The sequence below is a fragment of the Mizuhopecten yessoensis genome, unplaced genomic scaffold (genome assembly GCF_002113885.1).
Source record: "Mizuhopecten yessoensis strain PY_sf001 unplaced genomic scaffold, ASM211388v2 scaffold5965, whole genome shotgun sequence".
Classification (NCBI taxonomy): domain Eukaryota; kingdom Metazoa; phylum Mollusca; class Bivalvia; order Pectinida; family Pectinidae; genus Mizuhopecten; species Mizuhopecten yessoensis.
Window position 1 is genome coordinate 251483 of NW_018406312.1, and position 13529 is coordinate 265011.

The 13529-nt window shown below is 37.7% G+C and overlaps 1 protein-coding gene across 1 annotated transcript in view; it reads left to right on the forward strand.

Annotated features, from left to right (window-relative positions):
• Positions 1 to 11829, forward strand: part of LOC110451336 (fibrillin-2-like) — a 95227-nt gene extending 83398 nt beyond the window's left edge. Inside the window, exons 48-58 of the mRNA XM_021499282.1 lie at positions 187 to 213; positions 475 to 633; positions 1429 to 1614; positions 1751 to 1912; positions 2408 to 2641; positions 3097 to 3184; positions 6194 to 6248; positions 6500 to 6583; positions 6763 to 6966; positions 8153 to 8203; positions 9859 to 11829. Of these exons, the coding sequence (XP_021354957.1) occupies positions 187 to 213; positions 475 to 633; positions 1429 to 1614; positions 1751 to 1912; positions 2408 to 2641; positions 3097 to 3184; positions 6194 to 6248; positions 6500 to 6583; positions 6763 to 6966; positions 8153 to 8203; positions 9859 to 9918 (1310 nt within the window). The 3' untranslated portion in view covers positions 9919 to 11829. The remainder of the gene's footprint in view (positions 1 to 186; positions 214 to 474; positions 634 to 1428; positions 1615 to 1750; positions 1913 to 2407; positions 2642 to 3096; positions 3185 to 6193; positions 6249 to 6499; positions 6584 to 6762; positions 6967 to 8152; positions 8204 to 9858) is intronic.
• Positions 11830 to 13529: the final 1700 nt, after the last annotated feature.

The following is a 13529-nucleotide window of genomic DNA, read 5'->3' on the forward strand; positions in this document are numbered from 1 at the left end:
TTTATCCGGTTACTTCGGTTTTCCTCCACCACCAAACCCAGCTGGCTCATCCTATGACCATAGCTGTTAATAGGACGTAAATCATAAACAAACCAAACAAATAATCCATTGTTTGCTTTTAACAACACTACAGTTGATCATGATTTCTGTTAACGTATTCAACATTGTTTGTTTTCATGTTGACAGGTTCTAGCACTGGAGGGCAGAGACCTAGTAAGTAATTCTCTCCATTATCTGTAATGACAAGTACCTGGTAGCGTTATTATTAAGTATAAGCCTTTAGTTCATTTCTACCTTCTATAAGAGCTGCAGATAAACCAGAAACGTGTGAATCGACAAGATTTCTTTGCATGAAAAGTGAAAACACATTTACTCTTTCTGAATGTATTGACCTGGTATTTACAAAAATCGTTCAAACCCTTCCATCTACGTTTTACAAATAAACCTGATGTTTTCTATTTATTTGTTAACTAGCTATAGTGTGTCCAGACCAAACTCGACCAATGATTTGTGCAAACAAGTGTCATAATAAGACATGTGGTAACCGCACTGATGTCCAGTGTCTGACCAATCCCTGTAAGGGTTGTCAGGTCAAGTTTGTGGATCAGGCCAACAATGAAGTGAATTGTAATGGTATGTACTTCATTCTCCTAGCTCATCCATTCATTACCCAAATTACTTACCTAATCCCTACAGACACACTTAATCCAACTCCTACCCACACACCTCATCCAATCCTTACCCACACACCTCATCCATCCTTTACCCACATACCTCATCCAATCCTTACCCAAATAACTAACCCAATCCCTACCCACATACCTCACCCAATTCCTACCCATATAACTCACCTATTCCTTACCCACATAGCTCACCCAATTCCTACCCATATAACTCACCCATTCCTTATATCCACATAGCTCACCCAATTCCTACCCATATAACTCATCTAGTCCTTACCTACATAGTTCACCCAATTCCTACCCATATTACTCACCCATTCCTTATACCCACATAGCTCACCCAATTCCTACCCATATAACTCACCTATTCCTTACCTACATAGCTCACCCAGTTCCTACCCATATAACTCACCCATTCCTTACCTACATAGCTCACCCAATTCCTGCCCATATAACTCACCTATTCCTTACCTACATAGCTCACCCAATTCCTACCAATATAACTCACCCATTCCTTACCTACATAGCTTACCCAATTCCTACCCATATAACTCACCCATTCCTTATACCCACATAGCTCACCCAATTCCTACCCATATTACTCAAGCCATCCTTCACCATAGATAGTGCTTTCCATTTCTCAATGTTTTTGCGAAGGCTATTATCACTACTTTTATTCCTTTCATTTTTTAAATTCAATGACGCTCCGTAACATATATTACTGTAATTTTGTGTATGTTTTCAGTTAATCCTTGTGACATGAAGGAGCCAAAGATGATGACCAGGCCAGCTGGTGGCTGCCTCAATGCAGCACGCAGATGGTTCTTCAAGAAGAGTACACAGAAGTGTGAGGTCTTCAAGTACTCTAAGAACTGCTATGGGAGAGACACCTACTTCAAGTCCCTTCTGGACTGCCAGAACAAATGTCAAGGTATCCTATTCAACATATGAACTGCCAAATTTGTTCTTGTTAATATTGTACCACAAAATACCAGTATTATTTTTACCAAACCAAACCAAAATATGAAGTATTTAAGTATATATAAATTCTGTTTTGTTCACTACAGGGTCCCCATGTGGTGAGACTGGTGTGGTGAAGACCTGTGCAAATAAGTGTGCCAGCATGACCTGTAAATATCACCCGCATGCCTCATGTAAAGTCAACCCATGTAACTGTGAGGCACACTTCTTTGACCCTGTCAGCCTGGAGGTCGTCAACTGCTCAAAGTGTGAGTACGGCTTGTTGTATTGTGTATGAGGGTGATTACAGTATCACTCGGCTCAAGTAACATGACCAGAGAAAAAAGGTCTTTCCAGCTTCACGATGAAGTGGAACAGCAATATCATGCCTACTCTTGCTCCTTCGCGAACTCCACATTCATAATGTTTCATTAGTATCAACAAATAATTGGACTGCAGTGACATGCTTTCAGCGGTATTGATGGGATTATTTTCATCTTTTTTTAATGTTGTTTTCTTTTTTTGAACGACAGAAAGACATATAAATATAAACATTAAACTGCTCTCTGATGCATTTCATAGGCAATATGAATGCTCTCTGCATTACAGGAAAATGACATGAACTGCTTAAGCGTTACATTTGAAATGTTATGACCAGCCTGCATCCCTTGTTTTATAGTTCACTGTATAACATTTGACCTATCAAACCTTTGACATAACTTGAGATCATACTTTGGTTTACTTTATTAACCTATGACTTTCAGTGATCACTCAGTGTCAGAAGAATCGCACCAAGGCATTCGCCATGTACAATGAGATGGTTGCTGCTGGTACAGCCGACGCAAATGTCACCTTACCTCAATGTAAAGAGGATGGACGCTTCTCCAGCCAACAGTGTAACGAGACTAGCTCGGTGTGCTGGTGTGTCAATGGGGCAGGCCAAGAGGTCAAAGGAACCAGGGTTAGGGTCAGCTCCTCTAGCCTAGACGTTGGTTGTAGTGAGTATTCCTGGAGCTTACTGCTACTTATTCCCTCTTTGCGTATTGCAGAGTTATCTTCTCTTGTGAGCAGGTATTGATTGTTTCGTCATTGGTTTGTGAGAGTTATTTCATCAATTTTTGATAAAACAACGTAATTTTATCACACAACCCAATGGCGTAACAATCAATACCTGCCCACAAGAGAAGATAACTCTGCAATACGCAAAGACGGAATTGCTGTACTATACAAAGTACATACAATACCATTACTGTATTTATACTTCACTTACAGCGTATGTTGCAATGCTATTATGTAACACTTCTATATTCGTTACAAAAACAAGATTGATGTGCGACCTATGTGTCTGTCAAATGTGTATGAATTTTATCAAGATTCACTGTATATTTATATTTCATTGGGAACAAAATGCCTGCACAACACATCTTACATCATTGCCATTTCTGTTTTACAGAGGACAACAATGTAACTAAGGCGATGGTTCAGCTCAGATTTAACTCCGACTACCAACGGGTCAGAGGCAAGGAAGCTGCTTTTATCATGTAAGTAATTCACCCTCTATGTGGACAATTACCTTCTTATGATATACAATGTTCATGGTCAGTCCAGGAACTTATCATAGCAGCTGTTCATGGTCAGTCAAGGAACTTAGCATAGCAGCTGTTCATGGTCAGGCCAGGAACTTATCATAACAGGTGTTCATGGTCAGTCCAGGAACTTATCATATCAGCTGTTCATGGTCAGTCCAGGAACTTATAACAACAGCTGTTCATGGTCAGTCCAGGAACTTAGCATAGCAGCTGTTCATGGTCGGTCCAGGAACTTATCATAGCAGCTGTTCACGGTCAGTCCAGGAACTTATCATAGCAGCTGTGCATGGTGAGTCCAGGAACTTAGCATAGCAGCTGTTCATGTTCAGTCCAGGAACTTATCATAGCAGCTGTGCATGGTGAGTCCAGGAACTTAGCATAGCAGCTGTTCATGGCCAGTCCAGGAACTTAGCATAGCAGCTGTTCATGTTCAGTCCAGGAACTTATCATAGCAGCTGTGCATGGTGAGTCCAGGAACTTAGCATAGCAGCTGTTCATGGTCAGTCCAGGAACTTAGCATAGCAGCTGTTCATGGCCAGTCCAGGAACTTATCATAGCAGCAGTTCATGGTCAGTCCAGGAACTTATCATACCAGCTGTTCATGGTCAGTCCAGGAACTTAGCATAGTAGCTGTTCATGGTCAGTCCAGGAACTTATCATACCAGCTGTTCATGGTCAGTCCAGGAACTTAGCATAGCAGCTGTTCATGTTCAGTCCAGGAACTTATCATAGCAGCTGTTAATGGTCAGTCCAGGAACTTATCATAACAGCTGTTAATGGTCAGTCCAGGAACTTATCATAGCAGCTGTGCATGGTGAGTCCAGGAACTTAGCATAGCAGCTGTTCATGGCCAGTCCAGGAACTTAGCATAGCAGCTGTTCATGGCCAGTCCAGGAACTTAGCATAGCAGCTGTTCATGGCCAGTCCAGGAACTTATCATAGCAGCAGTTCATGGTCAGTCCAGGAACTTATCATAACAGCTGTTAATGGTCAGTCCAGGAACTTATCATAGCAGCTGTGCATGGTGAGTCCAGGAACTTAGCATAGCAGCTGTTCATGGCCAGTCCAGGAACTTAGCATAGCAGCTGTTCATGGTCAGGCCAGGAACTTATCATAACAGGTGTTCATGGTCAGTCCAGGAACTTATCATATCAGCTGTTCATGGTCAGTCCAGGAACTTATCAAAACAGCTGTTCATGGTCAGTCCAGGAACTTAGCATAGTAGCTGTTCATGGTCAGTCCAGGAACTTATAACAACAGCTGTTCATGGTCAGTCCAGGAACTTATCAAAACAGCTGTTCATGGTCAGTCCAGGAACTTAGCATAGCAGCTGTTCATGGTCAGTCCAGGAACTTAGCATAGCAGCTGTTCATGTTCAGTCCAGGAACTTATCATAGCAGCTGTTCCTGGTCAGTCAAGGAACTTATCATAGCAGCTGTTCATGGTCAGTCAAGGAACTTATCATAGCAGCTGTTCATGGTCGGTCCAGGAACTTATCATAGCAGCTGTTCACGGTCAGTCCAGGAACTTATCATAGCAGCTGTTCATGGTCAGTCAAGGAACTTATCATAGCAGCTTTTTGTCAGAGATGCATCCATGAATTAATCATCAGTAGATTCACAGCTTTTGTCAGCGGAGAGTACACAAACTTATATTTCCCATAGTAAGCTTTGGTCAGCGGAGAGTAGACAAACTTATATTACCCATAGTTAGCTTATGTCAGCAGAGAGTACACAAACTTATATTTCCCATAGTAAGCTTTGGTCAGCGGAGAGTAGACAAACTTATATTACCGTTAGTAAGCTTATGTCAGCGGGAGTACACAAACTTATATTACCCATAATAAGCTTATGTCAGCGGAGAGTACACAAACTTATATTACCCATAGTAAGCTTATGTCAGCAGAGAGTACACAAACTTATATTACCCATAGTAAGCTTATGTCAGCGGAGAGTACACAAACTTATATAACCCATAGTAAGCTTATGTCAGCAAAGAGTACACAAACTTATATTACCCATAGTAAGCTTATGTCAGCAGAGAGTACACACTTATATTACTGTTAGGAAGCTTATGTATTGCCAGTGGTGGTCCTAAAGTCTGTCAGTGATGGAACCATGGAATCTCCTGTCAAGTTTCCGGAGGCTAGTAGGAATAATTATCATGATAATTACAGGGATTTGGAGTAAAAGAGGGTCATGAATTTTTAGAATGTGACAAAAGAGTGACAAAACAAAATAGAATTGATGCTAAGTTCTTAACATTATTGATAAAATGCGTATTTATCTAAATCCTACACAGAATTCTGATTTAGGGTAAGTGGGTAAGGTTAAAATTTTATATATGAATGTAACATGGTCTTGAATACCTCCTTTTAACTGGTGTAAATATCTGTACAATGTATTAATAAAATATGTATTTATCTAAACCCTTTTCAGAATCTTGATTTAGGATAAGTAGGTAGGTTAAATAGTAATTTTCATTTACAATTATAACTTTTTTACTGGTTTTAAACACCTTCCTTAAACTGTCAAGTGTAAATATTTTCAATGTTTTAGAAAGCAATGCTTCTGAATTTTAAACATTTTTTTCACCCTTAAACTGTCAAGTGTAAATATTTCCAATGTTTTAGAAAGTAATGCTTCTGAGTTTTAAACAGGCAGGTGACTTCATGATCATCATCACAAGATTTAGCAATGGAATTACTTTCAAAACATGTAAATTTTTCGACAATGATTGGCCAATCGTCTATCAATAGGTTTGGCCATGGATCGACAGCGTTGGTCCAATGCACTGACACTTAGGTGCCCATGGACTGTCAACACTGGGCTCATGATATTAAGATTCACATCAATGTTCAAATTTCCTGCTTTGAAGTGAAAGTTTTAAATTTCAGTGGAGGGTGATGTTAATTTCAATATTAAGTAACGGTTCATTTTTTATACAAACTGTTGTTTTCAGAGTCGTTAAGGTAGCACTAGGACCAGTCTTAGCCAATGAAGTGGAGAAAATTCAGGTAAGTTAGTCATTTTATCGCTAGGAAATGTCTTTAAAAATGTTGAACATTTTGAAGTTTGTCTGCGGATATATGGAAATGATCCTATTCCGTTTTTCCCCTTCTAACTAACTGTTGACCTCCCTAGAATAATCCATGGTCTATCCTTATAAAGATGAGCCGGTTCTTATTGAAACCTTGCAATCATGAAACATCATTTTTGATTTATGAACAAGTATAATTATGAAAAGAATTTCTGTGAATTTTGCCAGGTGAGTGAGGGTAGCATTGTGGTGGACATGACTGTGAATGGAGAAGCTGATCCTACTGTTGTAGCAGCACAAATCGAGGAAAATGTGAGTTTCTACCTTCCTTTTTTGTTAAAATTCACCTTATCGTGGGTGTCATTTGTGTGATGCTAAATGTAAGTTCAGATCTTTTTTAATTTTCTTGGATGTATGGTGTTTGAAATAAAAGTGTGGATGATATGAGATGCCTTGAGAGTTTTAGTAAGTTTTGTTTTCGTGTGGTGTAGGTGGTGAATGGGGACCTGCAGGTGGTGTTTGAGGGGCAGACACTGACGGCTGACCCATCCAGTGTGCAGACAGAACTGGTGTTCCAGGCTCAGACCGGGTACATCCCAGTCGAACATGAGGAAGATCTTGACAAAGCAACTGTCGTTGCTCTTATCGTCATCGTCGTTGTGCTTTCTGCCATATTGATCATCATCGCTTTAGTCGTAAGTACTATACTATTCTATGCCTAACTAGGCCAGTCACAGGTAGAGACAATGGAGGACTAACTAGGTCAGTCACAGGTAGAGACAATGGAGGACTAACTAGGTCAGTCACAGGTAGAGACAATGGAGGACTAACTAGGCCAGTCACAGGTAGAGACAATGGAGGACTTACTAGGTCAGTCACAGGTAGAGACAATGGAGGACTAACTAGGTCAGACACAGATAGAGAAAATGAAGGATTAACTATGTCAGTCACAGGTAGAGACAATGGAGGACTAACTAGGTCAGTCACAGATAGAGAAAATGGAGGACTAACTAGGTCAGTCTTCTTAGTCAGGGTTTCCGAGGAACATATTTTCTGATCTGTTGGTCACCAGGTGCACTTACATGAGATTATAAGATGCTTTCATATGTACCGGGATTTGTATTAAAACCTTTCTCATGAAACAATTTGGAGAACCTGGCTTAATATTCAGATCAAAGTATGAAGTATGTAGGAATGATGTGATTAAAGATTTATGTGAATGATTCGCCACCTTTCAAATTAATGTTATGTTTTCACATTAAAAATTGCTACATGTCTCTGTCTTATCTATAACCTAAACACAGAATTTTATATCATCTGCAATAATACTCTTTTCATAATATAAACAAATCTGATTAAACTGCTCTCACAGAAAATGTCTTTATTATCAATTTTCAAAGAAAGAAACTGCAATTGTTTCTTCTATTTCTTAATTATTTCAATATAACTTAAACCTTATAGAAAACATGTGTTTGTTAACAAAGAATTAAATACTGACTGATCGCACACCGCAACGTTGTCATAGGTAACCACTGTTGTTATTGAGTTCGGTCTGTGAACATTTTACAACTTTCCTAAAGGCATCGACAAAAATGTCCACGCTTAAAAAAAGTGACCATCTGTTCTCAACAACTTCCAGATTAGTAAGCTGAAGTAACAGTTGAGGAAATCCGTTCCAATTCAGAAGTGTCCGTCTTTGGAGTTTTCTAGATTAACAGAATGATTAGTGAAACGAAGATTAATGAGATTCGACTGTCTAAATTTTCTTGAATATAACTGATATTTATTTCAACTAATTTCATTTTCTGATTGAATCGAATGCATTGGATGTTACATTTGAATTTAAAATATTGAAACTATTAAACTCTTCTTTTTTTTCAGTTTCTTTGGAAGAGGAAATCCCAAGAAAAGAATGAATTTTCTAGTTTAGAGGTAAATTACACACAACTCCAGTTAACACCTAATGTATCCACTGACTGTTAGGTTAGGACAGCCAGGTCCATCATATAAACACCAGCCCTTTCTATACGCTCGTCATCGGACAGGTTGTATATTAGTATGGACTGCGTTGTTCGTTCGTCCGTCCGTTAACTTTTTTTCCTTGTCATCGCTCTCCTGCCTTCATTCATTATTATTCTGACTTTATTCACATGTTACATATTGTTTATTAAATTTTAAATTTGTTTTTTTCAAAAGAATTATTATCATTAAATCACTGATGTGGATAATCCTAGACCTCTGATCATCACTCCTGTTGATCCTCTTACCTAGACCTCTGATCATCACTCATCTGTTGATCCTCTTACCGAGACCTCTGATCATCATTCACCTGTTGTTTCTCTTACCTTGACCTCTGATTATCACTCATCTGTTGATCCACTTACCTAGACCTCTGATCATCACTCATCTGTTGAACCTCTTACCTAGACCTCTGATCATCACTCATCTGTTGTTTCTCTTACCTAGACCTCTGATCATCACTCATCTGTTGAGTCTCTTACCTTGTCCACCTTTTATTATTAATCGTTATGTAAAGTGTATTCTCTTACCAAACTCAATAGTGCTAAGGGCTAGTTTAGGATTATTTGATTCAATTATAACTTCTAATAATAAGTCAAGGATGTGATCAACCCTTTCCTCATTGTTTTTCTGAAAGAAAAATGTCAAGATTACCACAGACAATGTTGACATGAGTGTGTTTGACTAATGTCCCATCACCTGTATTGACTTGTATTTATTATCTCCCCTTATAACCACATGCATCCTCCTGCTAACACAACTTTTACTGTTTGTTGCCGCCAAGTTAATAAAAATTTGCAAAGCAACTTGTCTAAATTTGTAATGGGCTGAAAAAGTACTGAAATTCCATTGTTTTTCTTTAAAAGCACTTTTTCAAATGGAAATATCAGGAAAATATCAATTCAGGTTCAATACAAATCTTGCTCACTGGCAAATACTAAGTAAAAGTAATCAAATATAAAAACAAGGTTTCACAACATGTGTTTAAGAATCTAGGAAAATGATAAGGTGACAATGTTTCAGATTAGAAAAAAATGAAATGTGAATATAATTTAGAGAAAAGTATTTAACTGTTTTTCAAGATAGAATCAAATGAGCGACTGGGTAAAGGAGCATGCCCGTGTTGTCCGTGTTGTGTGGGAACCGAGTATTTCAGTTATTCAAGATAGAGATAGAAATTTTAGATGTTAATGTGAAATGTGCATTTATATATTTGCATCAAATGACTGTACAGACCCTGCTAATCCAGAATTTACAAATTGTACTAATCTTGTTATTTGTTATATTTATTCTCTACTTTATCCCTTATAACACACACACAAAACATCCATCTCCTTGCACACAAAAGTCCTATACTAAAAAGGTAATAACAAGTAGGTAAGAGATGGAGCATCAACACCAGGGATTCCGTGATTTTATTTGTTGACATGTTTCGGTAGGCGAGGCCTACCGTCATCAGAACAATTTAGTTTACCTATTCCTTTGACCTTTAACCTTGGTATAACATGTTGTGCATGAGTCCTTGTTCTACTAATGTGTTCTATTAACTTTGTTCTGTCTGTTTACAGAAGTCTCAGGTACAGGGCCACAGCAATGCTGCATACGATCAGGTATACGAAAAACAGTGAGTGTCCAGGACCGTGTACACAGGTTACCCATAACCGTGCCTCTATCACCCAGACAACAGTATCAAATCAGAGACACTGCAAATTTGTGATCACATATTTTGTATAGACATATAGTATACTTAAACTTAAGATATCTGGTTAATTTGCTGTAAGGTCTTGAGTAGTTCAGACAAAGGGTAAGGAAATCATTGCTATTGTTATATTTTCACTGGTGTACCATACAGATATACCTCCAACTGAACGGTCAGGGAGATAGTTCTCTAGTGTACTAGGTATACCTCTGGCAGAAGGGTCAGGGAGATAGTTCTCTAGTGTACTAGGTTTACCTCTGGCAGAAGGGTCAGGGACATAGTTCTCTAGTGTACTAGGTTTACCTCTGACAGAAGGGTCAGGGAGATAGTTCTCTAGTGTACTAGGTTTACCTCTGACTAAAGGGTCAGGGACATAGTTCTCTAGTGTACTAGTACCTTGGCAAGATTAATGAATACATATACAGCTTTGGATAACTGTCCTTCTCTCTTGACCAGCTTGGGAGGAGAAAGTGGACCTATAAAGTTGTTCTACTATTGATACTGTATCTGGCATTGGATTGAAGATTAATGCATAGAGGGGACATGTAGAATCTATCTCTTCTGTGTGATGTTGACAGAGAAATATCAACACAAATGTAAGATTTTTGAAGTTGAAACTTCACTAACCTTTTTTCTAAGAGTTGATTTTCTCTGCATCACACAGGAGTGATTTATTATTTTTCCACACACCTTCCTCCGTAAAAATATGATGTCAAAGTAAACCCAATTGAACCTGCCATCACAAAGAGCACACGGAGCGTGCGACAAAAATGATGACGGTGACAGGTAAAGACATGTATATCTTTTCCCTAACAAAACGGGGAATGTACCTGTTAAATGTGGGGGGGGGGGAAGACGTGCACAAATAGCCTCCTTTGTCTGAAGTCTACTCAATGACATAGCTGTCCACAAATACATGTATCACTCTCACATCACCGATTCCCCTATACTCAGCACACTATTTGCTTTGGAGATTAATATTTTTATATCATTTAAACAAGAATTTATGGCAATATGAAACATATTTTGACAACTTTATGAGTATCTATTTGTCTTATTAACAGGATTTATATTTGTATATAGCTTTGGGCATTCATTTCTCAAGAATTTGTTGCCTAAATAACTTGATCTTCTAAGGGTTTGCTGGCCAAATAGATGCTGTTTTACTTATGTAGGTTTGTTGTTCAAAACATGTTACATGGACCTTTATATCAAGGATAATGTTATATACCAGGTATCTCTATAACACTCAACCACCTACAAAACTGATAAAGGAATCTTGCCAGGTTTTGTACTAATTTTCAAAAATCTATTATGTGTTTTATACCATATTTATATCACATTTGTATAGTAAAGCATACTTCTTGGTAACGCACTTGTCAATTCCACTTTCAGGTGATGCTAAACAAAATTAGACTTTGTTGTTAAGTTTTGACGTGTGGTAGAGGTATTTGATTTGAGTGAGACTCCGTCACTGTAGTGTACCTGTTCCATTATAGGCGATGGTACACTAAGTGTAGGAGATCTGTGAGTATGTGTATCCTCTACCCAATTCTCTACATAATATATCTCTTTATATAGACGTCTTCATTACACCTAGGGATCACTACTACAACACTTTTAAGATATCATATCCATTCATCAGTTTTGTTCTGTGATATAACAGGAGATATATAGTTATTGGTACTGTCATCAGTTTTGTTCTCTGATATAACAGGAGATATATAGTTATCGGTACTGTCATCAGTTTTGTTCTCTGATATAACAGGAGATCTATAGTTCACGGTACTGTCATCAGTTTAGTTCTCTGATATAACAGGAGAGCTATAGTTAACGGTACTGTCATCAGTTTTGTTCTCTGATATAACAGGAGATATATAGTTATTGGTACTATAGTGGGTTTTGTTTATGTATTTTATACATTTTATATTGAACTTTTAAAAGAGTTGACTGTACAGGTATTTCTTTATGTGTAAGTTTACCAAAATCAAAACTTATTGTTGCTGTTATGTTTAACTACCAAAGGTAACATTACAACCAGTAGGATTTTTTTAGTATCTGAGGTATCATACCAATCTTACCATCAGAGTATTTTTTCTGCCTATATGTATATTTCAATATCAAAAGAAAACTATTTTGTTACTACAAGTTTGAAAGCAAATACTTTGAACGAACTATTTTACATCAGAACAAATTGTGCGACAAATGAGTTCATTATGAAATGTTACATGTATACTGTAATTAACATTATGGGCAAGGGAGATAACCGAGTTATTTTTCTGTCAAACTTAATTGTGTATTTAACCTATAATCCTAATAGAGCTATATTATTACACTCATTCCGCGTTGTGAGGATTGTATACTACATATCGTCAATGTAATCACCCTTTGATATCTATTGTTATCTGCTATGTAAGCATTACATTACCTTATAAGTGAAGGTGTTTCTGTTTGGATGAATATGGATGAATGATGTAAACACTTGGATTCTATATTCAGTGTGTTTCAATAATGTTTGTGGTCTTTTTACACTGTTACATTCCTTCTTGTACCACATATCATGGAAACTTACGATTTAATTTGTAATTGTACTTTTATTGTATACTTTTTTGGGGTGGGGGGATACATCATGTTAGTTAAATATTTTCACAAAAGAAATAGTTCTAGAGAAGATATAAACAGTGTCTGTTGTAGATATTGGTGTCAGAGTTATGAGATATGGCCTTTGTTGGTTACAGTATTTCTGTGCAATATTAATAAATATAAACTTTATTTATTTTACAACAATTATGAAACAAGTTATTTCAACTTATATTAATCACTCTTGTTGGCCCAGATGTTAGCTGGTGGGGGGTCTTAGTGTGGGAGGAAACCGGAGTACCCGGAGAAAACCCACGTGGTCGGGCAGCCGACCCCAACCTTTTCACGTCCAATCAGGGAATCGAACCCCGGCCGCCTTGGTGAAAGGCAAGTGTGCTATCCACTGCACCACCCGACCACCCTAATATTAATACTTACCTATGCAGGCATGGGTCCCCAAATCTTCCTTCCTAAAATTCACCCATAATTAATCGGAGGTGATGAAAAGCTAACTATGCACCCGACTAACATGAAATCCTGGATGCACCTGTAATATGTTCCCCGTTACCTGTAGATTTGTCTACGTTGTTACCTGTATGTAGCTAGTGTCTAGTTTTACAATGATAAACAAATCTGCCTTGTTACACAAAATTTATTTTGTTTGTCTTCAAACTTTATATATTATACTGCTTTAGATATTTTCTTTTCAACTTCCTAAAATGTGTATCCTTAAAATATGTGTCATCTCTAATTTTCTTTAAAAGAAATTAAATAAATATTTTGAGCATGCAAACATTAATTATTATTGATATTCAAATTTTAGGAATTGTATATTGTGTATTTTCAAAGAAAAAAACGTAAAATGTCCAGATATAATGGAACCTCATGGTGAGAGTAAGAATCCTGAGATGGTAACTTAACCCTTTATAGTGTACTGCTGATAAGCCAAGGGTCTGATAG